Below are 27,886 nucleotides of genomic sequence, written 5' to 3' on the forward strand. Positions count from 1 at the left end.
CACACACACACGCCGCTCCTCCCCCGCCTCCTGCGCCGGCACAGAGAAAGGGAAGGGAGGCGGCGCCGCCGGGCCCGGCTCTCCCGCACCGCGCACAACATGGAGGAGCTGGTGGTGGAGGTGCGGGGCTCCAACGGGGCCTTCTACAAGGTACCGGGGGCTCGCGGCCGGGCCGGGCCCCAGGGGAGGGAGCGCGGCCGGGCACGGGAGGAGGAGGAGGAGGCGGCGGCGGCTCCTCCTCCCCGCGCTGAGGGAGCGCGGAGGCCCCGGGGCAGGAGGAGGAGGAGGAGGAGGGAGAGCGGGGCAGGGGCGAGGCCGCGGCGGGTCCCTCGCGGTGCCCGCGGGGAGCGAGCGGGGCCGAGGGGACGCGAGGCCCGTGAGGAGCCGGAGCGGGGAGGCCTCGGGCCTTGCCCCCTTTGTGGGAAGGGGAGCCCCGGGCCGCGCTGCCCCGGCGCCGGGCGAGGATCAGCGCCGGGATGGGGCATTAATTGCTAAATCCTCAGCTTTTGTCGCTACTTAAGGAAAGTCGCTCCGGCCGCCCGGGTTTGCAGGAGAAGCTGCACTGCTGGAGCACGGCCTGCACGGCGGGGAGGAGGGGGGACCTGGGCAATACACATTCCTGGTAAAACGCTGTGGTGGATTCCTGCTCCTGGTGCCATGGCAGGGGTCGGTGCCTGCTGATGTTAAAGAGAGCGTTGCTTGGCCAAATATATCTGTGCTGAGTCCCTAAATACATTTAATTATCAAATGTGCTTCTTACTGAAGCTACTTAGAGGCATTCCATGTTTGTTTCCAAGCCCTTGTGCTTAATAAAGCCATCACTGAGCCTTGAACGTATATAACGAGCACTTAATATGTTTATTAATACCGTGCAGTGTTGTGTGGCTTTGCATGATTTGGGTTGTGTTAATCAGCTTGTTAATAGGGGTGTAATTTGTGGTTTTACTCTAATCACAGGAAAATAAAATTCAAGCATGATGGGTTTGGGCCTACAATCATTGCCTGTCATCAACACACCAGAAACAGCCCTGGATGGGTTTCTGCAAGTCTCCCGTGCTTTAAATGTTCCTGGGACTTTAAAAATTGGGCCTAGTTATTGTGCGACATCCAATATTTATGTTAGCAATGAAGGAACAGGTAGAATTTCACACTCGGGTGTTCTTGTGGTGAGCCAGGTAGATATCCAAACGATACAGTTCCAACACCTCCCAGTGTTTCGAAAAGACCTCTTAAAAGCTTTTTTTTAAAATACTTGTGATGCTATCTCTTTCTGAAAATAATACCTATTTTAAAAAAAGTATGTATGGTAAAAGTCCAGTGAATATGGTAAATAAGCATCCTGTGAGTTCACAGTGCTGCAGCTGAAGTTCCAGATCTGTGTATTGCTTCCTGGAATTAAATAATTTAGCACTTTTAAAAAAACCAGCTTTACATTTTTAAAGGTACAGTACTCGCTCAGAAAGCAACACAAGGAGTAAATGTGTTGCACAGGACAACTTTTAATGAGGCTTTTATCAAATTGTATTTGAGTATTTACACAATGATGGGAAAGACATGATGGTACAAATGACATGGTGCAGTCTTCAGTGACAGATATTACTGAAGAAACCTGGGAGAATTGAAAGCTTCTGTAACTTTTATTGTTTATGCTGCATTTTGACATCATGGGGCCCTGTACTCCTCTTGTGTAGGTGAAAGTTTTGTTTGAGCATATGTTCATGGAAGCTCATTTGTGATAGTGTATCCAGGTTATGGCACAGACTTTGCCTCCAAGTTGCATATCACGCTTGCCTTTTAACTTTTAGAAATTTTGACATCAAAGGTTTTTTTTCTCCTCTTAGTCTCTGAGAGGACTTGGTTAAATTATCTGAGGAGACAAATAGGCACAGAGATTTATTGGTCTTCTTCTCTATTACCTCACTAGATAGAGCATCACACTTAAGATAAATGCAGCAGTTCTAAAAAAAAAAAATAAATAAAAGTTGTAGAGTTTCCTTAAACTCATGCAGAAATGTTCAGTGTAAACCAGCAATTTTCCTCTAGTCATTCTAGTTAACAGTTTTTTCTTTTGTCGTAATGTCTGACTATGACTCTAAGTAATTTATCTAAATTTTTTCTTTTGAGTTTTATGCCCATTTTGAAGGTGAGGAATTTGGTAATAAAAAAACAGTGTTGACCCAGCATAGCAAGAAGTATGTGATGATGTCAAATGTGAATTTAATTGCAAGATGGTTTTATTTATTTTCATTTAGAAAGTTTCTTTAAGGAGCCTCCTGAAAAGTATTTTTAAAAAAATTTAAAGCAAAACAATTATTTTATTCAATCTCATGGTTTACTGATAAATTGTGAAGATTTCTTTGGCTTTGAATAATTCTGAAAATCTTAAGCAGAACATATAAATGTTTTGGAAAAACCCACTTTTGTCTTGATGCTGAGATGTGGAGGGGAGGAGTATGAGGCTGTTGGAGTCAGGAAGGGCCTAAGTGGCACAGGTAGGCACCTGGTTGCTTCTTTGGGTTTTCATGTCCTCCTTGTAGGTCTCTTTGAGGACCTGAGCATTTTTGAGTGTACACAGCAGCATCTTCATCTGGACAGTACAAAACTTGTGCCTAACGGTCCCCTAAGCCCTGCTAAGGGTAGTGAAACAGCCTTTTCTAGCACAGGTGTAGAGGGATCGCGTTCCACACAAAGTGCAGGAGGCGGTTTGAGGATACATTCAGACTCAGATTTGAATTAAAATTTCATACTGGTCAAGTGCTCTGTGTTTCACAGAATACTGGAGTGTGTTGGTGTCACTGCTGTAGTTGAGAGTAGTTCTTTCTGAATGCAGTTAAAGTGTTTGGTGAATACTTCATACTTTCATGCTTTTTTTCCTCTCCTTGCCTAAGATGAATTATTCCATGGAAAGTGCAGTGCAGTCAGTGGGCATGATTCAGGAATAATTGACAATCTGGTACCTAGAGATGCTTAGTCATGATTTGCTATGTGGCTGGGCCCAGAATCCTTGGAAAGAAAATGTTAGATTCCCTCACTTATTCTGTGAAGTCTGGTCCCACAAAGCACCAGGACTGTGAATCCAGGGGGAGGGAACTGCCTTTTTGCAGCTCACAACCAAGAAACTAAATCTCGAAGATGTGCACTATTAGGGCATTTCTTGTCATGTCTTTTCTTATATAGGAGTAGAAATTGGGTTTTGAAGTTCTTATCTCATTCACAGTGGACTAATAGACAGCCTTTGTCTAATCTTTCTGGGACTAGCTTTAGATATTTCCCTCTAAAAGGGGACGTGCTGGATGCCTTTCCAACGTGGAATTGATTTTTCTTTTCCAGTTTGGGAGTGATTCTCTCCTGTGTCCTCTGCTAAAGATGGAAAGCGTGCTGTTTATGAGGCAGACGGTTTTGGAATGGTGTTTGTTGTTAACATCTATCTGTTGTCTGTAACCCAATTTTTGCCACTTTTTGCTCTATAACCTTGTGAAAATTTTCCACTTTTTATCCCAGTAGTTTCAGCGCTTTGCTGTTGTTTGCTGGGGTTTATGGATAACTCCATTGGAGCTGCAACTGATAAAATCATTCATCTTTATTACTGCTTATTACTCCAGGTCTCACTATTAGCAACTGTTCCTTTGGCCTCCCGTGGCCCTCTGTATCCATTTTTTCTTCTCTTTCCTTTCACTCTTCCATGCAGACATATCCTCAGCCGGTGTCTCCAGTCTCTTTGTACATGTGTGAACCTGTCTGCTCAGTCCTTCTGAGGACAACAGCCTCTACCCTTATCCCTCTCCTGGTGACCATTTCTGTGACTATTATTCTTTCCCTATTCTGTTCCTTTGTATGTCCAGCCCTTCTCAGATTTGATAATCCACCGAGTTCCCTTTTGACATTCTCCTTCCAACAGGTATGACATGTTCAGAACTGTTATGCTAGCAGTAGATGCACGTTTGTATCAACGTAGCTTTTTTTTATGTTAAAAAGCATATTTTCCCAACTTTCCCTCCTTATAGTTAATTATCTTCCTTTATTAAAATGGTTGACAATGCTCACATCTGATGATGTGAGCGGGCTTTAAAAAAAGCAAAATTTCATGGCAGCTGAAGCCTTTATTTGTTCCTTTGAATTGTCTGTTATTACATTTAGTACAAAAATAACAAATGCACTAGTGCTTCCAATAATTATTACTTTTATAACAAATAATTGTTAAAATTTAGACCATATCTTCAGCATATAACCCTTCTTAGAAAGTGAATGCTCATGTGTTTGAGAAATGCCATGTTGTAAACTTTTTTACTTAATTATGTCTGAAACATGGAGAGAAATTAAATGATTATGTGACTGAAAGTCCCATTTGGTGTAAAAAAACTTACCACATTTGATTTACTTTTTTTTCCACATTAGAGAAAAAAAGATCAACCTTTGCCATTGTAAAATGTGCTTCTGTTGACAGGTTGTTTTGTGTACTCTTATTTGATATTTCTGCTATTAGCAATAGTGGTATCTCAGCTGTTGCATCCTTTCAGTGTCCTGTTCTCTCATTTTGCTTCCATCCACTTTCACTGTGTTTTTAAGGCTTTTCAGTCTGTGTCTAAATCCATCATAGCCACTATTCTGTCCCTTCATTGGGGGGGCATTTCAAACTCATGGATATGCACCTTTCTGTTTGAATTTCCATGCTTAACTCATGTACTTTATTTAGAAAAGGCTGATGAATGATTATTGTACTTTTTGTGATACTTTGTGTGAGATGGAGTCTCCTCTCCCTCTGCTGACATGTGGGGCTGGCCTGTCCTGTGGCTGTGAATTTGGCTTGTGGTGTTAAACGTTTCATTTCTTTTTAGCATTGTGTATAACTTCACATGTATCACAGAACTGAGACAACCAAACAGTTCTGATAAGCATTGATTTTGGTTTTTCAAAGGCATTAACGTTTAAATTTTTTTTTTCTTTTTAAGGAAAACTTAGAGATGTTTCAGAACTTTCCTGTTTGTGCTTAGAAGCGTGAAAATACATAGTGCTGTAGAGTCCAAATGCATTTTATGTACTACAGATCTGTTTAAATATTAATATTGGAGGAAAACTGACATAATGCTGTGATACTTATCACATCAGTTTTTCGCTGTCTGTATCTCTGACATTTTTCTGTGTCACAAGAAACTTAAAAACAAGGAAAACCAGCTTCCTATGGGTAGATGGGATTAGACAACCAAATATTGATGACTTTTAACAGTCATTAATATGTTTTGTCTGGTTGTTTCTAAGCATAAATATCACATGGAGGTGCCCAGAAGTATTGCACATATTGCATGTTTGAAATTAGATATTTGGCAAGGCATTGTTCACTTTGTAATTAATTAAAAATTTATTATAGTGAACTTTTTTAATTTTGCAAGACTGTAAATTAAAAGACAAGCCACAGGGTTATGACATCAACTTTTTTGGCCAGGCTGGAGCGAAAACTAGATATTCCATCTGTTTGTGTGGTTGACTTCTGAACTTGATATAAGAAATGGTCAGATTTGTGTTGTTCACTGGCAGTGTCTGCAGTGACACTGCCTCTGCACAGTGAACAGTTATCCTGATGTTCCTGGTTCAGGATACTTCAGGTTCCTGGGATGTTACCACAGCAATGTGGAAGGATCATTTAAGGAGAACTTAAACAGGAGAGTGTAATTCACTCCACTTTCAGCGAGCTTTGTGTCTCAAATTTTACTTTTTGCAGATATCATAGTTGCTGAACTGTTTAAAGGTCCAGGCTACTCTTCAACTTAACTTATTTGTGGCACATGGTTTACTTATTCATGGTACATTTTAGTATTATCACCTCCAGTCAGGTATTTTGCTGCAGTCCCTGGAATTCTGCTCAAGACGGCTCAGATGCTCTCAGTTCTGGATATGAGATGTAGTCTTGCTTTAACTGCTGTGCTTATTTATTTTTCTGTCATTTCCTGGAATTTGTTCAGAGTGCTGTTTAGAGCACCTTTTTTGTTTTCATGACTTCTCCCAAAGTGTCTTTCGTACAAGGAAAATGGATTTTTTTTTTTTTTTTTTTGACATTTTATGGATATGAGAAAATTGTCACCAAATTCTTTCTCAGGGCATGATTTAGTGTTAGTCTTACCTGTTTTCCTCAAGGCCACTAAGTGTTCCTGCTGTCATTTCTGTTGAATTTGCTTTATGAAATAATCTCTGCTTTTGCATACTCAAGTATTACTGATAATGCTTAGGCCCATCCTTTTCCAGTCTGTGGCATGGAGGAGCCATACCTAATACTTGGTAGTGATCATAGTATTTTTCAGGAATTAAAGGTATCTGTTTCAGTGCATCTGTAGGAATAGGTGGTTATAAGGTGCCCATGATAGAGATTGGAAGAAATGTGTGTGAAGCCTTTGAAGGTGATGTGTGTAATGTTGTGAAATGAGTCAGGACTACCCTTGTATGGTTCAAAGGCATATCCAGTTCTGGAGTTTCCTTACAGAATACACAGTAATGTGAAACATTAGGTAAATGTTCAGTATTGGAGAGTTCTGTTGCCTCTTTATGTAAATAGCATTTCTGTACTACTGTCAACATGATCTTGAGGTATGGTCTTCAATCTTCTTTATATTATGTCATTGAAAAGTATCAGCTGTGCTTGTAATCCCCTTTGAAGGAATATCTTACCATTTCTAATTACATAATTATGTGATTACTTTAGAGACTGTTCTAGGTATCCTTTGGTTGCTAGCAATAATAAAGCCTTGTTCTTCAGAGTACTGAGAGGCCAGCAAGGTGTAGAACAACTTTTTGCTGTTGTCATTGTGGCTGTTAGTGCTGAGTGTGTCTGAGTGATGACACTCTGCTCATGTACTGCTTCATTTTAGTATAACCTGCTCTTGGAATTCTCTGTCAGTCATCAGGTGTTGCTCTTCTTTCATACTGAGATACTGCTGCAACTTGGGAAATACTTTGGAATACTTCATAAAGCAAAAATACCTGAAGGTTTTTTTTTTTAAAAAAAAACTTTTTGTATTCCATATGAGAAAGAAACTTTTACCTTCTTGTAAGAGATAAGATCTAGTCTTGTCTTGGAAACTTAAGTGCAAGGGTAATAAAATGTTCCATACTTGATTAACTAATTCTTCTACAGAAGCAGTATTTGCTGCTAAATTATTTTAGATTTACTGAGAACTTCTTGATCTCCCAAAATGGATTTCAGTTGGTAGAACAAAATTATACTCACTTTTGCTCATTGGCTTTAATCTGCCTACCATGCAAGGATATACTCTATGTGTACTAACAGTGGAATATTCAGCATTTCACCAGTTTGTTTCAGAAGTTCACGGAGATGCTTTAAAAAATAAAAAAAAACCTGCACAATCTTTTCATCCCTGGTTGACCTGTGACCTCCACCACTGAGGCTAAGAAAAATATTTTCATTGGTAAATCCCAAAGTTCTTTGAGTATTGATCTTGCTGTTTTGTAGGTGGGAGCAGGGGGGGATGTTCAGGGCTTAAAGCTGAAAATGGATCAAACAAACATCAGTCAGTTGGGTGTCTTAAGGCAGGAGGAGCCTTGTCAGTGCTGAATGGTAGTTCTGTCCTCTGTTTGTGGTGGCCTGGGGGACAACACCACTGTTATCTGTGCCCAGGAGAACAGGGAAGGAAGGCTGAGGAGCATTTATCCAAAATTCGTGCACTACAGAATTAGTGTGATGAAGTAAATGTGGGCAAAACTCTGCTGAAATGGATATACATGAGTTTTCCTAGTGCTGTATTCAAATGTATTTTGAGGTAAGAGAGAGAAGAGACAGAACTTAGAGGTTCTGTGGGAGGGTTGGGGGGGTTTAAGAAGTACAGGTGTTTAATTTTTATGCCTGTCTATACATAAAAATATGATTATAAAATCAAACCTTTTAAACTTTCCCTATAAAACTATTCAGAATGCTCTTGTCATTTCTTAGCAACCTCTCCTGTTACTTCTCAAAAGTAGGAAGAATGTATTCATAGCTTGGGCATTCTGTTTGTGTATCAATATGCTGGCAGTCACAAACCCAAGGAGGTTATCAGCTTTCAGCACGTGTTTTCTGTAAGTCTACTGCAAAATTAAAAAGGCTGACTTGAAAGCACACTTGCATTGTGAGCTTCATCAATATTTGTGAAAGAAAAGTGTCAGGAGGTTTAAAATTATTCTTTGAAATGTCCAAAAGTATACCATAATTATACCTTGTTTCCTCCACAGGCATTTGTAAAGGATGTGCACGAAGATTCAATAACAGTTTCGTTTGAAAACAAGTAAGTGTATTGCTGGTGTTGTACCTACAAATGATAGAGTATCAACCTTGCATTTGATTAACCTAAATATGACTTTGAGTAGCGTTTTGTAGATACACTAAACTTGCTGTTAGGCTGGTTTAGAATTATGTTCAATATCTACTATTTTGTGACATTTCTGTATGAATGTTTTTAATGGTTTAAATATTTCTAAGTACAAAACAATAATTTTACTGGGAAAATAAACATATTATTGAATTTACATTATGACAACCCAGTAAGTCAGCAGTTGTCCCATGATTGTCTCTATCGCACATGTCTTCTCTTAGTTTTAGCAGATTATGTTATTACAAAAGTTCTATAGATAAGTGAGGAATGCCAGTTTTCTAATCTAGAAATCAAATTTATCCAGTCTCTGTTCAAGAAACTGAAAATTAGAACTCTATTCAGACTGAATCCTGATTAAGCTTTGATAATTTGTAGGAGAAACAAAGAAAAAGAATATACAGGCTTGTTTTGAAGGAAATGTCCAAATATGTTTTGAAATGTTCAACCTGTGTTTCTAATGGTGGGATTAAGACCTATAACTGTAAATAGAGTAAAAACTGCTGCTGGTTGATTTCAAAAGGCTGCAGGTGACATCAGGGATTCATTTAAGGTGCTTAATTGTCACTTATGTGTGTGTTTTCCTTATTATGTGTACATTGGATCACATTAATATGCACAGAAGATCCACAAAATTTAAAAAGTAAAATTGAAGAACTGAAAATGTTTCTGATTTCTGTTTATGAAGAAAATGAACATGTTTAGGCCATTCACTGTGTTTTTATTTGTAGCTGGCAACCAGAGAGACAAATACCATTCCATGATGTGAGGTTCCCACCACCTGCAGGCTATAATAAAGACATAAATGAGAGCGATGAAGTAGAGGTGTGTATGCTCCATTCCCAACACTTGCTTTGAGAAGTGAGAGAACTTGGTGGGGCAGATGTCAGCCAGGCCACTGGAAGGTTTGCTTCCGTGGAATGAGCTGTCACCATCTTTGATTCTGAGTACTACATGAACCACAGTGTCAAGCACATGATCAAAAGCAGATTTTGACAGTTGTAAACCCCCCAAATGCCATGGACTGAGAGAAACACGTGTCGAATTCCATGTCCCTTGACCTCCATGCTGAGTTACAAACACGATCGCTGTTTCGTTGATACAGATCAGTCCTTTATCAGAACTGAATTAATTTAGAAGTAGATGCTGGACTGTAGTTCTTCAGCTCTAAGTTAATAATGTCTCTATTAGTAAAGCTTCATGCTGAATGAGATAATTTGCATTATATGTGTATGTACATAAAATATAGAAATATATGTGTATATGTAAATCATTATGTCTATACATAGATTGGCTGTAAAGCAGCACATACCTAAAGCCTCCTTATTTTATAAAATCATAAAATGTATAATTAACTTAGAACTTTCAAGATTTGCATGTTTTGTAAGTTTATTTTCATTTGAAGGATAAGAAAATAGCAAAACTTACTTTATGTGAATGTGGCTGATATCATATGTCTTAAAAAAGCGTAGCTGTGTGTCCTCTCTTTCACCCACTGGTCAGCAGACCTACACACAATTAGAAGTAGTTTGATTAAATATTAACAGATGTAGAAGTCTGAATTATCTCTCTTTGACTGTATGCAAGACTGAAGCAACTAATGCCAATAGTTTGGGTACAATATTATTTATCTGTACAATCTTGCATACATAACTTTATCTCCTGCCTGTATTTTCAGTAGATAGGTCAGCTGTTACCTGTTTCCTGTGTGGTGCTTAGAGACTTGTACTAATGTACTGTTTACTTTATGTACTAATATATTCTACTGAATTTTGTTCCTGTAGAGTTTCTGATCATATTTGTGTCAGCTTTTGTGATGTCTTTTAAGGATGTAATGTATGTATTTTGTTTAGGTTTATTCCAGGGCAAATGAAAAAGAACCCTGCTGTTGGTGGTTGGCTAAAGTGAGAATGATAAAGGGTGAGGTAGGAATATGCATATATACATATATATTTTATATTTATTTATACTTTATTTTCCCATTTTTTTTTCTATTTATATATTGATGTGCATGGTGTTTTAAACTGATCTCTCTTCATCTCCCATCAGAGATTGGGACAGTTGCAATTACCATTAACCCCAACCTGAAAAGTCAAATTTGACTTGTGCAGTTAACAAAAGTACCTTTTCCTTTATAGCATAATGCTCAGTCTTGTCATAAAATGTGTGGCTTGGATGATTTTATTATTTTTATATCAGTTCTACGTAATAGAATATGCAGCCTGTGATGCTACATACAACGAAATTGTCACAATTGAGCGCTTGAGATCTGTGAACCCCAATAAACCCGCAACAAAAGATACTTTTCATAAAATCAAACTGGCAGTTCCCGAAGATTTAAGGCAAATGTGAGTACAAATGTTTCTTTATAACTTGTTTCAAAATGTGGGTAACTTGTGGAACCTGAGACAAGAAGGAATAGTGATGGTTTTTACCACTCTAAATTAATTTTTTAAAATTTTCATGTAAGAATATAGAAAATACAAATATTGACATGGTTGTACTTCAGAAATAGAAAAGATTATTTTTAAATTGCAATTTAGTCTTGGAGGAGGAAATACTTTCTTCAAGGTTTTAGTGTTTGTGTGTGGTACACGTTAAGATTTTCCATTCTTACAGCTGTTCAGTGATAGGCACAGATGAATGTAAATTTTTGTTGTCCGTGTCAAATTAATATGTCAACTTCTGTTATTTGTTGATGGCTCTGGGAATAGCTGTACAGTAATCAAACCTCCCAGAGTATGATACAGAACAGAGAGTTTTCTTCTAGAAGGTGGACATGCTGTTCTCATGTAGATACAGCTCTGAAAGATTAATATTGACTCCCCTTGTTTAACTTCAGATCTTTTTCTGCCTTTTTTTTTTTTTTTTTTGAGTTGCATGTTATTGCCTCAGTGTGGAATGGGCTATAAATTCAGATTAGACTCCAAATTTCTGCAGTTGATGTTGTAGCCCACAACTTCACGAAGCAGCAAGGGGACAGAGGAGGGCTGGAGAAGCCAAGCACAGCATGAAATGATCACAAGAGTGCTGCAGTGGTTGCACTGAAATCACATGTCGCGCTGGTTCATGATGTTTGAAATTTTGGTCTTGCTAATTATCACTGTAGCTTTTTAATGCAGTTTTGTTAAACTTGTCATTTCGTAGATGTACGTACAGAAAATTTCTGAAATATTTCTAATCCTACTCATCTGAAAACAAATGAAAGAACAATGAGTAAAATAAATGATAAAGAACAAAATAGCACCTGCACTAAAAGGGAGAGCTTGGAAAATCTTTATTTACATTCTTTGTGTTAAGGAATTAATCTTTTTGGCTGTTAACCAAAAATGCAGTGGTTATTATTTTTAACTTTGTAGCATTTTTATTCCTAGGTGTGCCAAAGAATCTGCACATAAGGACTTCAAAAAGGCAGTTGGAGCTTTCTCTGTAACGTACGATTCTGAAAACCACCAGCTTATTATTTTGGTAAGTTACAAATATCTTACTGTACCACTGGCAGTGCTTTCTTTCAAGAGTTGATATGTAACCCACTGCTTCCTTTATTCCTGATTCAGTCAATCAACGACGTAACAACGAAGCGGGCAAACATGCTGATTGATATGCACTTTCGGAGTCTTCGCACCAAGTTATCCCTGATACTGAGAAATGAAGAAGCCAGCAAACAGCTGGAGGTATGTTGGTTGTTTTCCCTGAAGTAATTTGAGTGAAACAGCTAATAAAAAAAACTCCTTGATGCCTTTCTTAGCTGGTGGGACTTGCATTGGGGTGAAATAATGGTAATCCTGGAGGTGTAAAATAAAAGGCAGGTGGAGGTGTCATCCAACAGGCACTGACAGTTATAGAGCCTGTTCTTGCAAAGGCTCATTTTTATCAGCAGGATTTGGGGGGGGATTAAATGCAAATGCGTAGACACATGTACACATACAGTTTTTTTCATTATTTGAAGCAGAAAATAATTAGCCATGATTACATGAGTAGTGCCACTTATTGGATGGCTTTAAAAATAGATGGCAGTCAATATGTCATAATTCTGATGTGGACTAGAACTGGATCTAGCAAACTAATGTAGTGAGACTGGTGTTGGTAGAGTGTATGAAAGGATAGGTTTGTCTATAGATAAAATGTTAGGAAATAATCTTACAGCAGATACAGCTTCTGATATTCCTGTGACTGGAGAGTGGGTGTTGACTGGCAAGAAGCTTGAGTCATCCTTGTCCATGGGTTAAAAAAAAAAAAAGGAGTAGGCTAGGAAATAAGGGGTTCTTTATACATCAGAATTAACATTTCTTCATGATTTTTCTCCTGTCTACAAATCAGATAAAATATCATTTCTGAAAACTCTTTAGATGCATTGTCGGGAACCAGAGGTAGCACTCAAACTACTGTAATTCAGGTTTACATGGATGTGTAGCAGCAGTGTTACTGCAGACCCAGGTTTCATTCCCCGCCTCCATCCCAAGGGTTACATCTCTTTGGTTTTAGTGTGAAGTGGGATGTCATGTAGTAGTTCAGGCCTCTTGTATCCACTGGGTGTACTCATTTTTACAAGAATTTCTCAGTTCTGTTGTCCTCTTTTTAGTCTCCTGATTTCTGTGTTTGAGAGCTGTAATCCGAGTTTGTTTGGGTCTTGATTTTTCTCAATACCAGGAAAGGACCAATTTTTTCTTCATTGGTGTTGCTTATTGAGCACCCCACTGTAGCTCTTCAGTAATCATTCTTCATCTTCCTCCAGAACTGACAATTGTGTGGGCAGTTTACCTCTTGAAGTGCAAAGTATTATTTTGGAGGTGGGAAGAACAACAGCCTCTTTAGAGCTAATTTTCTTTACATGCCCCCACAAGTGCATGCACCAACAACTGTTGTCATTGGTTCCTTTCCCAAACTAAGCTTGGATTCTTTTTTTTCATTGTAACACTGAACCTTTTTGCTGCTGTGAAGGTCTTGAACTCTTATTTGGTTCTTACTAGAAAACCATTATTGAACTTCAGTTTCTACCTAAGCAGTACTTAACTGAAGGTTGTGAGACAAATACATACAGTTAAAATGTGCATGACAAAAGTTGGCTTCATTTTGACATTTGTGTTTCTTGTAGCTAGAGTAAATATAAAACTAATTCCATCCAGAGCTGAAAAGCTTCAGATAGTAAAAATCAGTCATGATTTCTCTTGAGACACAGACATAACAACAGACTGCACGTGTCCATCTGCAGAAACAATATTTAGTGAACGCTTTGGGCTTTACTGCATTATTAATAAATAGTTCACTGTTTCCATCTAATAGACCTCTTTCTGTGTCTCATACTCACTGAACATTAAAAGTCTGCCACTTTTTTTTCTTCTAGCTGTACCTTTCTTACTTTCTGAGTCATTATCACTAGACCAGCTCCTTTTGTTCCATTGGTGTTTTTTTCTTTTTCTGTTGTATCTTTTTTCTGCATATTGGCTTCTTGACTTGCATGGCTCTGATTCTCAAATGTGGCTTTTAGAGCATCAAGTAAAATAACTGATTACTTGTTGTTTACATTCTTTCCCAGTGAGTCTGACTTGGTTCTTTTGTTGTTTGGTTTGGGGTTTTTTCACATACTAAAAAGCCTGAATTTACAAATGTTCTGCATTCTGGTTTGTATTTCATTATATCTAAATAGAATTCAGTCATGGCTGCTGTGTAGGCATTAGTACACTATTTGCACAGGTTTTTTTTTCATCTTAATGTATTGGAAGTAGAATATAGAATTTCCTGTGTTTAAATAAAACACCTTGTAATTAATCACTTACAGAAAAGCTGATGATATTTTTAGTGCAAGCACTGTAACTGTGTTTTGACTGCCGTAGCCAAGGTCCCCAGTGATGATGTAGCTTCATCTTTTTCATGTGTCACAGACAGTTGTGTTAACAACTGATCATTGTCTTGATCATCCTGTTCTCTACTCTCATTTGACTGTCTGTAACAGATGTCAGCTGGTAAATCAGCATTTGGATTATCTTTTAGAATGTAGAACTGTGAGCATTTAAAATAAGTTTAGCTTTACAGTTTGCCTGTAATGTAGTTACTGAAGTGCTTGATAGAGCTCTGAGTATATGAAGTACTTTATGAAACTTGGATACTTACACCCCTGTCTCCTGTAGCCAGATCTTTGTGACAGTGGTTTAGCATGGGATATTCATCAGCAGCTTTAATAGGAGTAGGTCAGAAAGCAGAACAATTTAGCTGAGACAGAATAGGGCTTGCTGTGGGCACTTCCTTGGGGTTTTCTCAACCTCTGTAGGGTCTCATTGCTGAGGTTAAACTGCAAATTTAAAGTGTGCTTGTGTATGTCTTCACAGTAGTTATAGCTTTGATTGTGATGCAGGAACATGTATAGGATTATATATTTTGGGTTTTATCTTTTTCCTTCCTTGCAAAACACTTTCTTTAGAGAATTTCCAACTGCGATAATCTATTATCTTCCCTCAATGCATTAAACTATTGTTCTTGTGTTCTGTTACGCTCACGCTTGTGAGTTCTCAGGCTGACCCTTCTGTCTTTGTAGAAGTGTGATTCCTGGATGAAATTCTAAAGCTTTTGTTTTCTCAATTCAACCAACTTAATTGTTCAATATAAAGGTATAATTGCAGTTATACCTTAATTTTTATGTTGTTGTATATAGGCATGGATTGTTTATTTTAGTTTTTTTAAATGCAGTAGATATGCACAGTTGCTCTGTTTTCTGTAGAATTTTTGTGTTAGTGATTGAGTTCTTGCTATTTCCTGACACCTGTTGAAATGGGTGTATTTTTTTAATCAGAGATCACAGGGTTTGCTTTGCTGATCAACACAACACTTACTTTACTACCTTATATGAATGCTCTCTTACCTAGTAACACCAGATAGCTGTCGTTATTAAAGGGTAATTCAAAATACAGAGGAGTCAACACAGCTAGAGGCCAACCTTGTGTTAATATTTAAGACTTGTGAAGGAGACTCTTCAGTGTTTTTGAAGAATGCATTAAAAGAATTGATTGAATAAAAAGCAGGCTAAGTACCTGTTTGAAAATTAGGCTCAAAATTTGTTGATGTGTCTATTCGGTGTACTGACAGTCTAAGTGAGCTGACTTTATGTTGTTCTTCAGAGTTCTAGGCAACTTGCATCACGGTTCCACGAACAGTTTGTTGTACGTGAAGACCTGATGGGTTTGGCCATTGGCACTCACGGTGCTAATATTCAGCAAGCCAGAAAAGTCCCCGGAGTGACTGCCATTGACCTTGATGAAGATACCTGTACATTCCATATTTATGGAGAGGTAAGTTCCCTTCCCTAGCTTTTCAGAAAATACCCAAAATAAACAAAGAAAGAAAGAAACAAACAAGCAAAAGAAAAAACCTGGGGAAAATGAATCTTTTTCCTCTCATACATGTATCTATTTTAGGATCAAGATGCGGTGAAAAAGGCAAGAAGTTACCTTGAATTTGCTGAAGATGTTATACAAGTTCCAAGAAATTTAGTAGGTATGTAATTCTGGAGGCTAACTATGTGGTAGGAAGGAAAAATGCCTTCTGAGAACTACCTTTAACTAGAAGCAGAGTGCTGATGTTTAAATACAAGAAGAATAGTTTCTGGATATTAATTTTTGTTACCCATGGAAAACATCTTTGACATCGCTCTAAGCTTTTCTTGAAAACTGTGATTGAAGGATGTGGCCTTTCCTCATTACCTCCCAAGCAGCTTAGTTGTCCTACCATTTTTCAGACAGCAAGTTGTTTTGCTGAGGTTGGAAAGAACTAAAGTTTTCATTTTCTTTGTCTCAGACTAGAACATCTGCTTTGAAAGATAAATGTGTGCATTACTGCTATTGGAGTACAATTTATTTCCATTTTTATCTTTGACTTTTTAGTGAATTACAAGATACTGTCAAATATCTCTAAAAAGCTCAGTTTCAGAGAAGAGAATTTTACGTCTGGCTCATACAGTATTTTTGGTTGTGTCAGAAAACTTCCATCAACTCCCATTTTGTAAATGAACTAAGTTTTGCTTTGTGCTCTACACAAAAAGTAGTTAGAGCAAATGCTAGGGCATTGTAGAAGGATTCTTTGGGTTTGGTTGGGTATTTTGAATGCAGACAGCAATGTTTGTAAATCACTGAGGTTATTTTAAACCTACCAAAGCAAAGCCAAGTAAGCTGCAAGATAGTGAATATTTCTGTAATCGATATGTGTTAGAAGTTAACACCCCAAGCTTACACAGACACTTTATGGTTCATTAACTAAATCTGTGTTGTAGAGGATTTAAGTCATTTTGGACAAGTTCTTGCACTGGTACTTAAATCCTCTTGTCTAATTAGAGTACTGCAATACCCTGAGGTTTTGGGGGAAACCCTAAAGGTGAAATGTTCTGTATGTTCTTTCTGTAGGAAAAGTAATAGGAAAAAATGGAAAACTGATTCAAGAGATAGTGGACAAATCTGGTGTTGTAAGAGTGAGAATTGAAGCTGAAAATGATAAAAATATTCCACAAGAAGAGGTATGTTTTCAGTTAATATGATTTCTCTATGTATTAATTGGTTGTATTCTACCCAGTGATAAATTAAATTCTTCCTTGTATCTTCATAGTGATAAGATTAAGTTTTGAATGATGTGTGTTTTCTGATGGATTCCATCTTACACTATTAATGCTGAGAGGCATTTTTATATAAATTTGGCTTATCTGTGTTAGAAAAAACGTGGGTTTTTTAAGATTTTTGGTGACACACCTTCTTAGAGATTTCATCTAACTATTGTTGGAAGCAATGACACATTTTCCAGCATGTGCTAGGTTGTAAATCAATATATATGCAACTTGCTGTTTTCATTCACTAATCTGCTTTGAGTTGGATCTTAGTTTTTTACCTGGTTTAATTTTTTATTAAATAAAATATAATTTCTGATGTTGTAAGGAAAACTCTCTTTTTAAAAAATGCTACCTAGGTTTACAATAGCCTGTAAATTGCAACCTAAATTAAAACAAGCATGAACAATGTGAAAATCCATGTTTGCCCAGGAAGGCTCTCAGCCTTGTCAGGGGAGTTAATGAAGTCCTCGACTTCGAAATTTGAGGCACTTTTATGTGGGGCTGCATTGAGGGGCAAAGTTGCAGATTTGCAAAAGAGACTCAAAGCATGGAGGTTTTAACGTCTCAATGCAAGAAAAGATTCCCTGCAATTTCAAATAGGAAATGTGCTTAAAGAAACTGAACTGCCTTTAGTTTATCTCAAAATCTAAATATGTACCAGTTAAGAACCTTTGCTACATTGGATAAGATACGAAATACATTTCTGGAGCCCGTGTGTTCTTGCTTGAGTAGTTCAGCTTTTCTTTTATCACTGTGTGAATCTGTTACTGAGGAAAAACAATCCAATTTCCATCTTTCTGTAAAGGGTGACTAAGCAATTAAGTAAGGGGTTTTTACTACTTCACTAGTTTTAAATCTACCTGAAAAGGTAAAATAGCCAATGATTAGGCTGAAAAGTTTCACTGCTGTATTGTATTTGTTTCTGATGCTAAATTCCTGCAGCATAAAATAGAACTAGTTTAACAAGCAAGAGGGTGCTGCAGTTGCTGCAGGCAGTAGATTCACGGAAGGGTGAAAGAGCAAGTACTCATGGCTGCAATTAGTATGTCACGCTTTCTTTTTCGTCTTCTGACTTGAAAAGGCTTATTTGCTTGCCTTTTTCTATACAAAATGCAGCTTCTAAAGATTATCTTGAAAGTTTTTTTGGTTGGTTTTTTTTTTTACCTGCCAAGCTCTGCATTCACACTTGTGTTTTACCTGGTAATGACATTTCTAACACTGGCATTGCTTGCACTGCCTCGTGTGTTAGTTGTGTCATACCAGGTGCAATACAGAAAGCTGAGATCACATCTTGGCAGGTAAGGGTTAGTTGCTGTAAGTTGAATCCAGGCTTATTTGAGCTGTGAAATACACATAATCTGCCCATGTGTGAACTGGGATATTGCAGCCCTTCTTGTAGTAGAACAATAGTTCAGTTAAATTTTAATACAGCATTGGGTTCTTTTTATGTGACTGAGATGTTAGAATACTGCCCATTAATTTCAGGTACAGTTTTATATGTCTCATAATTTTATAAAAGGATATTTAGATATATCGTATTTTTAAAATGAGATAGGTATTGTTTGAGATAGTAATATATATTACTTTTATCTTTACATTTATTATGCACATAAGGTCTGCTCAGCATTCACCACTGCAGCCAAGCTGAAGATTGGTACTTTTGCTTTGAAGACAAAAATAAGGTTCAATAGATAAGCACTTTGATGCTTTTGTATGGCTGAAATTGCTTGACGTGGTTACCAGCTCATACTCTTAATAGCTGGCGTTGCTGTACCTTAAATCCACTGCTAAAAGCAACAGCAAACATTTTCCTTAAATGCCTCTTTAAATCATTTGACTTGTGATCTTTTAATAATTGATACTGTGAGCTAGTTAATGCCAGTTTAGTAGAAATTTCACAGCTCTTTATCAGATTGTATTAAATATTTATGAAACTTAAAATACCCCAGATAATAAAAGATTTCAGCCAAAGATGCCTGTGGCTAAAGGACTTCTAATGGGTATGAAAGTTAGTGTTGAGGTTTCTTAGGACTAGAGGACTGTGTATATATTATTTTTTCTTGTTACTTAATGCAGATGTGTGAGGTCTAATGCGAGTCTTTTGTATGTAAAAGAGAGGGGCAAAGAAAAACAAACAAAACCTAAAAAAACTGAGACAAAATTACAGACTTGCCACTCTTGGGGAACCTTGGCATATCATGCTGTGATTATTTCTTAAGACATTTGTGTCTCAAATCATTTCACTTCTGCAGAAAACCTTGCTTTGGAATGCAGTCCTGCTTGGACTGCCTAAGTTAATCTTTATGATATTTGGAGATAAAATACCTAATTTCAGACATTGAATTTCCAGCTTTACATTTTTTGTTTCTTGAATTGCTTAACATGCTTGAAAGGTAAAAGAAATGCAAGTTAGAAGTTGTTACCTGAAGTACCTACTCCTTCTTGATTATGTTTTGGTTTGCCTTTCACAAATGTAGAGATTCTCAAGAAGGATCAAGTTCTGTTTCATGACATGATGTTAATTTAATTCGTGTTCTTAAAAGATCAAAGGTAGACTGAAAGAACCTGGTGTGAGAGTATAAATGTGATCAGCAAAGGTGGTATTGATTTTAGAGAGAGGAAACATAAAGTGTTTTAAATTGACTGGTTTTCACTTCTTCAGAAATACAAAAGTTGGCATTGTGATGCAAATGGTCTAAATTTCCTTGTGTAAAAAAGCTCTTTGCCTAAAGGGAGTCAGACTACATGATCTAATCAGTGTCAGAATTTAAATATACTGTTCTCTGATTTACTTTTTAATTTATACTTATCTGTCTTGTAAGACTTATTTTCAAATTTTACAGTAATATGTTGGGTTCTCTTCAGAATTCAATGCCTAATCAATAACCATAGGACTCCTGTTCCTGTGTTTTAGGGCATGGTACCATTTGTGTTTGTGGGAACCAAGGATAGCATCACTAATGCAACTGTTCTTCTGGATTATCATCTTAATTATTTAAAGGTGAGGAAAATGATGTTGATTTACCACTGATTTTTTTTTCTATCAATACTTAAGATGATAGCAATGTGATGACTAAAATCTGTTTGGGCTCTGAGGCTGTTGAAAAATTGGATTTATAACAGGTTTTCCATGTAAAAACAAAACATTTTATTAAAAGAATAATTTGTTTGAAAGATAGGGTGAAAAAAACTTCCTTTCAGAATGCAAATTACAGATGAATAAGAAAATGAAAAAATCTACCTCAAAGTACGGCCAACTACATGTATATGAGGAATAGCCAGTCCCTCATGGAGCTGCCAAGCTCTGTTCAGGATCTTGTAGACAGTGGGCATTTCATGCAAAATCCCTGAACTGCTTTTTCTGTGGTGGATTGACATTTCATACTGGGGTATGTTTTGTAGGCAACGCAGTTTCATACGTTGTGTTTGCCTCTTGGTTCCATGACTTCCCCAGCAGTTTGCAGTGCTGGATGCCTGTTGTATTAGGGAACAAAAAATATCCCAAATTATTCCCTATAGTTACTTTTGCCTGCAGTGGTTATGGCCAGGTGCCCGAGCCTTGATGTCGGGGCCAGATGCTGACAGGAGGGACAGCTTTGAGTTCATTTAATTAAACATAGTCTTGTGTCTCTTTTGAAACCTGCATCTCTTTACCCAGTTATGTGTGGTGGGAATGCTGTGTGCTGGTTGCCTCTGTGCCAGAGTTACAGCACTTTGCTCTCTGTGCTTTTATGCTTCTTCACATCCCTGGCAGTGTTCAGTATCACTACACAGAACGTAAGAGCTGGGTAACAGTATACCTTTTTATGAAACAATACTCTCACATCATAATTGTTTAATAACTTTGATATTTGTTATGTGCTACGCTGTGAGAAGCTTGTGTTGGGATCTGAGTGCTTCTTCTCGATATCTGCTTTAAACAAACCTAAATTTGTAAACTGTGCCACAGGAGAATTGTATTGGTAGCAAACAGATTAGAAAGTCTTCTTGGTAAACAATTTATTCTCAAAGCTGAGTTACTGTTTGAGTATTAAGTAGATGATTAGTTGCAATACTGAAGTGCTCCTTCTTTCTGAGAACTGCAAGTCTGCACACTCAGATGATTAAACAGTGGTTACACATGACTTGCTGTGCTTGTGTTTGCGTAGGAAGTGGACCAGCTGCGTTTGGAAAGATTGCAAATTGATGAGCAGCTTCGGCAGATTGGAGCTACTTCCAGGCCACCACCCAACCGCACGGACAAGGAGAAGGGGTACATGACCGACGACGGGCCCGGGCTCGGCCGGGGGAGTCGGCCCTACAGAAACCGAGGGCACAGCAGGCGTGGGCCAGGCTATGCTTCAGGTAGGTGACTAGAACTGCACTTCAAGTTTTAAGAGTGGCCTACTGCTCTCTTGTTTTCATGAGAACGACTGGACTTGGGAACAGAGCTGTTACAACAAAAATGCAGTTAATATGGAGTATTAATATTTGAAGATTATAGAAGGCTTTATTCTGTAGAAAATACTCAGAAGTGTAGTGCTCTCCTGTAATCTACACTTATTTCCATGCAGTTCCTGTCTTTCACAGCATGCTTATGTCATCTGTATTATGGAGCATATGTAGTTATGCCCTACCTCTTTAGGGCAAGGATTGTTATTTTTTCTATATTTTGAATATCTAACAGTAAAGCCTCAGTTTTCACTTAAGCCTGAGGTTGTCTTAATATAAATATTTATAGGTGAAAATACTGTGTAGCTCAAGTCAAAAACCCTATTCTCGTAATAAATTGAACTTTGATATTTTTACTAGAAGACCATAGTCACCAATATAGTGTGTTCCTCTTTGAAACCTTGTGTAATTCATTAATGAATAGTTTTCCGGGTTGTGCTTCTTCAGAGCAATCTGTTACTTCATTATCCCTGATGTAGGTCAGGCAGTGTTTGTCCTGACTGAAAGGCCTGTAGTGTGAGCTTTGTAAGACAGTCTTAGCTTGCATTCTACATTATACAAAATTAATGTTTTTGTGCTTTTGACTGTTTTTAGAAGAATGTGAACTCACCTTGCTAATAATATTATGGGGGGAAAAAATGGGAAAAAGAACCGGCTTTTGTCATTGAAGGTGATCTGCTACCTGGAAAAATTATAATGGTCATTTATTTTGGATTTGATACATTTCTAGCATTCTAACTTTGTTCTTTGCTTTTGTAGTCTGTTACAGGCTGTTTCATGATGGAATTTTTTTTCTTTTCATAGATGAGTTGCAGTGGTGAGAGGAGACAGGACAGGTTATATTTATAACTTTCAGTCTCAGAAATATGAAGGAGTCTAGTCTATTAAAATTAAGTTTTACTAGATTTATTACATTTCATAGTAGATTCAATAATCTATGGTAAGCTGATAACACCAAGTGACTGTGTGGCACACTTATTTAGCCTTGAACACACAACTAACTTTTATTAGTGTCTATCTTGACTTTTTTAAGAAATAACATATGTTATACATCTTTCTGTACTATCTGTGTTATAGAGGTTGGGAGTCAAAAAAAAAAATCCCAAACCTGTTTATTAACAAAGAAGAAAATTTTTTGAATATATACATTTTTAATTCTACTATAGTAATTTCATGCTAAGCTACACTGGCGTGTTTGGATTTTTTTCATCCTCTTGATAGGAACTAATTCTGAAGCATCAAATGCTTCTGAAACAGAATCTGATCACAGAGATGAACTGAGCGACTGGTCGGCAGCCCCGGCAGAGGAGGAGCGGGACAACTACCTGCGCAGGGGAGACGGGCGGAGACGTGGAGGGGGTGCAAGAGGCCAAGGAGGGAGGGGACGTGGAGGATTCAAAGGTAAATGTCACTGCATTTTGGAAAAGACATCACTGTCAGAATCCTTAAGAAAACCCACTTCTGTCAGCGTCTGCTGTCACCTGCTCCAACCTCTGGGGCACCCTGGTGGCCGTCTCCTGAATTCTCTCCACTTTGTCCATCTTCTAAATTAGTATTTTGTTTCAGATGTGTTGAATGTTGAGCACAGGGAATAATCCTTTTTGACCTCCTTTATTGTGATGTAGTTTGTCCATCATTTGTTTTCCTAATATGCCTCTTGTCTCAAGTTTGTGGGCTGTGCCTTCACACTTGGACATCAAGGAATCAAGTTCTGGTTCATCACTAGATACAGAAAAATGTTTTATAATCTGTATTACTCATTCAGCTGTCCATATTCATATCTTCTTCTATTTGATTTGCCTGCAACAGGATAAGATTGTAATGTATGTGTTCAGTGGAAAGGACCAGGCAAAATGAGGATGGAAGAACTTAAAAATTTTTTCTTCAGTATAAATATATACACTAAGTTTATACAACTGGTCATGTGATGTTTAATATATTTATTTGTTGAAATACTTTTACCTACAACTCTGCTTTTTTCTTGAAATTTTTTTCAAAGTATGGGTGTTGCTTAGTTCAGTAAGATATTTTTGAAAGAAGGTGGTGTGTCATTTAGGAAACTCATAAGCCATTAAAAAGAATGGGATGATGTTAAATCTTAGTAAGGTTGATTGTGTATTTCTCTTGAATGGTTAATCATTTTGAGAAGTGGTTTTTCTTCAGTAGACAATCTCTTTTAAACTGTGGTGGGTTTAAACACTGCAGTTTTGTCTACTTTTATCACCTGAGAACATTATCTTTAGTGATTTTTGGCCCATCACTTAAGAACTGTTACATGATAATAACAATATTCAGTATAGTAATATGTTAGTTTAATGTTCATGAGACAGAACATTTTTAAGGAATTCCCTACTGTGCTTGTGTAAAATTTAAGTGATAGAACACATGTCCTTGTTGAACAACTTAGTTGATTAATTCTTCTTACAGGAAATGATGAACAGTCACGAACAGATAACCGTCAGCGCAACTCGAGAGAGGCAAAAGGGAGAACAGCAGACGGATCTCTTGAGGTAATTCTGCTCATATGGGAAGTCTGTACTGTTTAAAATTGCACAAGTGTCATATAGTAACGTTAGAGTCTTCAAGGCTGTGAGTGACACAGTGTGGTTCCTTATTCCGTAATTCCCTGATCAGATATACAAGAGTTATGTTACAAAATGACACAGGTGCACAGAGATTTCAATATATCAAGTTGTGTAAAGGTGCAACTCTGTAATGTTCACTTGGCTCTCTGTGTGGGGAAAAAGTGATCACAAGTCCCAAGGATTTACTGCTAACCAGCTTGATTTCAGTCTTTGTTCTTGGTAGCTTTTTGTTTTTAGCTTTTATTTCTTGCTGCATTGTGTATTGCTGTCTCTCCTCTATGTACCTGAGGGAAGAGAATCCTTAACACTTCATAAGAGGTGGTGTAGCCAGAATCTTCAGAGTAAGAAAGATTAAACTTCAGAAAATACCTTACTACTAAACAAAACATTTGCTATTGAAGCTACAAAGTAAGTTAAAAGCACACATCAAGAAACCTTTCAATTAACAGATTGAAATACCTTATAACTTTAAATATTTTATAGCTTTTTACAAAGATATTTCTACATTTTTTTCAAATATTTTCTTTCATGAAGTTATCAGGCTCATAGTTGATGTGCCCTAAGGAAATTGAATTAAGGGAGGGCTTCTCCTGTTACTTTGAGATTTGGATGAGATTATGTTTTATAAGAAAATAAGCACTTGCATATTGTTGAAACCTGGCTAATCAAGATGTAAAAGTCTTATTTTAAGGAAAAAGTATTTATCCCCTTTACAAGCATAAAAATTTGCTTTCAACATGCTTTCTTGACATTTTTTATCACCACTTAAAAAGGCTGCAAAAGTTTTTTGAATGTATTAAATGGAACTTTTTTCAGATTTGAAAAGGGACTGAGTAGATTTTTTTTGTGTGTGTGTTAAAAAGCTGCCATGAAATGATACTATGTTTTTTGGGAGACTTTTTGAAAGTTGAAAGAGTAGAAAGTTAAATTGTTAGAGGTCAAATGATGTTTCAAAGATGTATCTGATAGTAGTTCTTCAACTTTTTCTTGCGCAAGCACAATGGAATTTTTTTTTTTTTTTAGCTTTCAAGGCCAGGTAGATGGGAGGCTTTTTATTTCAGGTTTCAGATTTTTTTTTTTTTTTTTTTAAGTCACAAATATATGTGGCATTTTTTAAGAGAAGTTACACACTCCACTCCAGCTGGAGACACTTAACAAAGCCATGAGGTTATGGCACTATTTGCTCCTCCCGGATGGCCAAGGGGTGGAGGAGAGGAGAATGCTTTATATAACTCTGAATTGTTCCAGATCAGAATTGACTGCAATAATGAAAGGAGTGTCCACACTAAAACATTACAGAATACCTCCAGTGAAGGCAGCCGGCTGCGCACGGGTAAAGAACGGAGCCAGAAGAAGGAGAAGACGGACAGCGCCGACGCTCAACAGCCGCTGGTGAACGGAGTCCCCTAAACTGCATAACTCTGAAGTCATATTTCCTATACTGTTTCAGTAATTCCTATTCCATGTTAGAGAAACTTGTTAGGCCAAAGACAAATAGTAGGCAAGATGGCGCAGGGCATGAAATGAACATATGTTCTCTGTTAGCCTTTTTTAACATCAACAGGATGCAGTTGTTTTCAGAATAAGAAGTTACTCAAATATTTGCATAAAAATACCTGAACTTCCGAAAATCGCTTCCAAGTACATATTGCAGTTCAAACGATGAAAGATTCCTCTTTTTTTTGTTTGTTTGTTTTAAAAAATACTGAGCTGTGCATTGGTAAACTTTCTGTTCAGTTGTACCATTTTAACACATCGGGTCAAATTCACTGCTCAATTTCAATTTTCAGAATAAATAGTGTTTGCAGTAATCAAATTGGCTTCTGTTTTCAATCTAACTTACCAGTTCTTCATGAAATGCTATGTCGTTTTATGTCCTGTGTCAGTTCACATTCTGGTCCGCCTTTTTCAATATTTTGGTGGACCCTGAAATATGTGTGATGTAACAATTGTCATTTTCATTAGCAAAAAAGTTGTATGATCTGTGCCTTTTTTATATCTTGGCAGGTAGGAATATTATATTTGGATGCAGAAATCAGGGAAGATGAGTTGGTAACACTAAATGTAAAATATATGTAGCAATCCTTGTCAGACGTTAGTACTTTATAGACAAGTGCATGCTTTCCATAATTTTTTCCTTACATAAACATTCAGTTAGGCAGTTATAAGAATAGGAAATTTATTTTGCACTGAAGATTTGGCAAATAGTGTTATTGAAAAAGGGGTGTAATTTTTTTCTTTGTAGGCAGTACAGAAGCTTTTTTTTAAAAAAAAAAAAATAAAAATAAAAAAAAACCTTTCCATTGTGGAAAACTAAAAAATTCATTGTTACTGAGGGAACAAGTGTAACATGTTCACAAGCTAGTAATGTGTGCCTGCTATTTGGCCAGATGACCAGCCTAAAGCATTGATGGTTTTCATCCTCCTAAAATTTTTGAATTGCTTATTTTGATTTGGGGGCTATTTCAGGAGAGGTAGGTAAAACATCACCACATGTAACGCCCTGGAAAGTACAGATACAGTAGTTGGAGATGTTGGAGTTAGAAGAAAAGTTCATCCTATTTTGAGGTACAAGGTCCTAATTAGCAGCCAATTTGAAGGTGTCACAGAATTTGATCCAAAGTACAGCTGTACACCAGGGAGGGGTGGGAAGTGGTGGGAGGAGCTGTGCTTTCTTTCATTTCTGATCACACATGAAACTTTCTGGGCACAACTGCATAAGGACCTTCATTTTAATCCATTTTTATTCAGATTACTCCAGAAGGAGAGCCACTGTTTATGTACAGAATTGTACAAACTTGACCTTGCCTCTGATGTATTTTGTGAGTTTTGTTTCTTTGCTTTCTTCATTCTTTTTTTTCCTTGCATACAGGTGAGCATACTAAAACTGGCAACGAACTGCACATGATTTAACAAATATAAAAATGTCTTAAAAAGTATTGCCAAACATTAATGTTGATTTCTAGTTATTTATTTTGGGAATGTATAGTATTTGAAAACATAAATTGGTACCTTGCACACATCATCTGTAAGCTGTTTGGTTTAAAATACTGTAGATAATTAACCAAGGTAGACTGACCTTGTAATGTAACTGCTCTTGGGCAATATTCTCTGTACATATTAGCTACAACAGATTGGATTTTATGTTGACATTTGTTTGGTTATAGTGCAATATATTTTGTATGCAAGCAGTTTCAATAAAGTTTGATCTTCCTCTGCTAACTGATGTTGATGCAATCCTTATGAATGATTGCTTTTAAAAATCTCAAATTACAAAAAGTAGACAGAAAGTATTTCTTTGTTTAGACTTTAGCTGTTGTTTATTTACACATTTTAGAAAAGTCTCAAGTATTATCAGTTTTCATAAATACAGCACATAATGCTCAAGAAGACACAGTTTCCTTATGGAATGGTACAGTACCTGTTAAACGGTTCCGCTACACACACTCCATTGCTCACATTCAGTGGTTGAGTTCACTAAGGTGCTAACTGGGTTAAATGTGAAATTACTACACTACAGTCTGACTAATTGGCTGCATTCCATTTTCAAGTGCATTTTGGGGTTATGACCTTTTTCGGTATTTGTGTGCTTAACATATATCCCTTTCAATTCATATTCCAGTGGTTTTAAATGTTGTTCAATTTCAGCAAATTAAACTGTGAATCTAAATGTACACTTTAATTTTGAGAAGTCATGTTGTTACAAAACTTGAAAGTGCAACAAATGTCTGATGCTTGAGTTCAGGTTCGTCCTATTGGTAACTATTATAAAGTATGGTCTAATAAATTAAAATATTTTTAAAATAAAGTTCTTTAAAAAGAGTGAGAGGTATTTGTGAATCATGCCAAGGTCTAAATTCAGTAGAGTTAAGCTCAAAGCCTATGAATTAACAATGCTTTTAAAAGTAGGAAGTTGATGTTTCCTTTCTTTA

The 27,886-nt window shown here is 37.1% G+C and overlaps 1 protein-coding gene across 3 annotated transcripts; it reads left to right on the top strand.

Moving 5' to 3' along the window:
* The first annotated feature begins 6 nt into the window (after positions 1 to 6).
* Positions 7 to 27,758, top strand: FMR1 (fragile X mental retardation 1). Of its 3 annotated transcripts, none has more exons than XM_027882165.1 (15): positions 7 to 150; positions 8,215 to 8,267; positions 9,083 to 9,176; positions 10,205 to 10,276; positions 10,551 to 10,699; positions 11,726 to 11,819; positions 11,909 to 12,025; positions 15,464 to 15,634; positions 15,761 to 15,839; positions 16,742 to 16,851; positions 19,853 to 19,939; positions 21,087 to 21,282; positions 22,591 to 22,770; positions 23,797 to 23,879; positions 25,254 to 27,758. In XM_027882165.1, the coding sequence occupies exons 1-15, from the start codon at positions 100 to 102 to the stop codon at positions 25,362 to 25,364; spliced, it is 1,647 nt and encodes a 548-aa protein (XP_027737966.1). In that variant the 5' UTR covers positions 7 to 99; the 3' UTR covers positions 25,365 to 27,758. The 3 variants fall into 3 exon arrangements, with proteins under 3 accessions (XP_027737966.1, XP_027737964.1, XP_027737965.1); XM_027882163.1 differs by having other exon boundaries at positions 25,203 to 27,180; XM_027882164.1 differs by having other exon boundaries at positions 22,627 to 22,770; positions 25,203 to 27,180.
* Positions 27,759 to 27,886: the final 128 nt, after the last annotated feature.

Source organism: Empidonax traillii, unplaced genomic scaffold (assembly GCF_003031625.1).
Source record: "Empidonax traillii isolate 1590-97213 ecotype Southwest subspecies unplaced genomic scaffold, ASM303162v1 scaffold102:size1114253, whole genome shotgun sequence".
In the NCBI taxonomy this organism is placed as follows: Eukaryota; Metazoa; Chordata; class Aves; order Passeriformes; family Tyrannidae; genus Empidonax; species Empidonax traillii.

Bases quoted from the DNA above. Each gene is read 5' to 3' on its own strand.
- FMR1 (XM_027882163.1), top strand. From the start codon at position 100: ATGGAGGAGCTGGTGGTGGAGGTGCGGGGCTCCAACGGGGCCTTCTAC. The intron at 151-8,214 runs GTACCGGGGGCT...TTTCCTCCACAG, and splicing joins CCAACGGGGCCTTCTACAAG to GCATTTGTAAAGGATGTGCA. The intron at 21,283-22,590 runs GTAGGTGACTAG...TCCTCTTGATAG, and splicing joins TGGGCCAGGCTATGCTTCAG to GAACTAATTCTGAAGCATCA.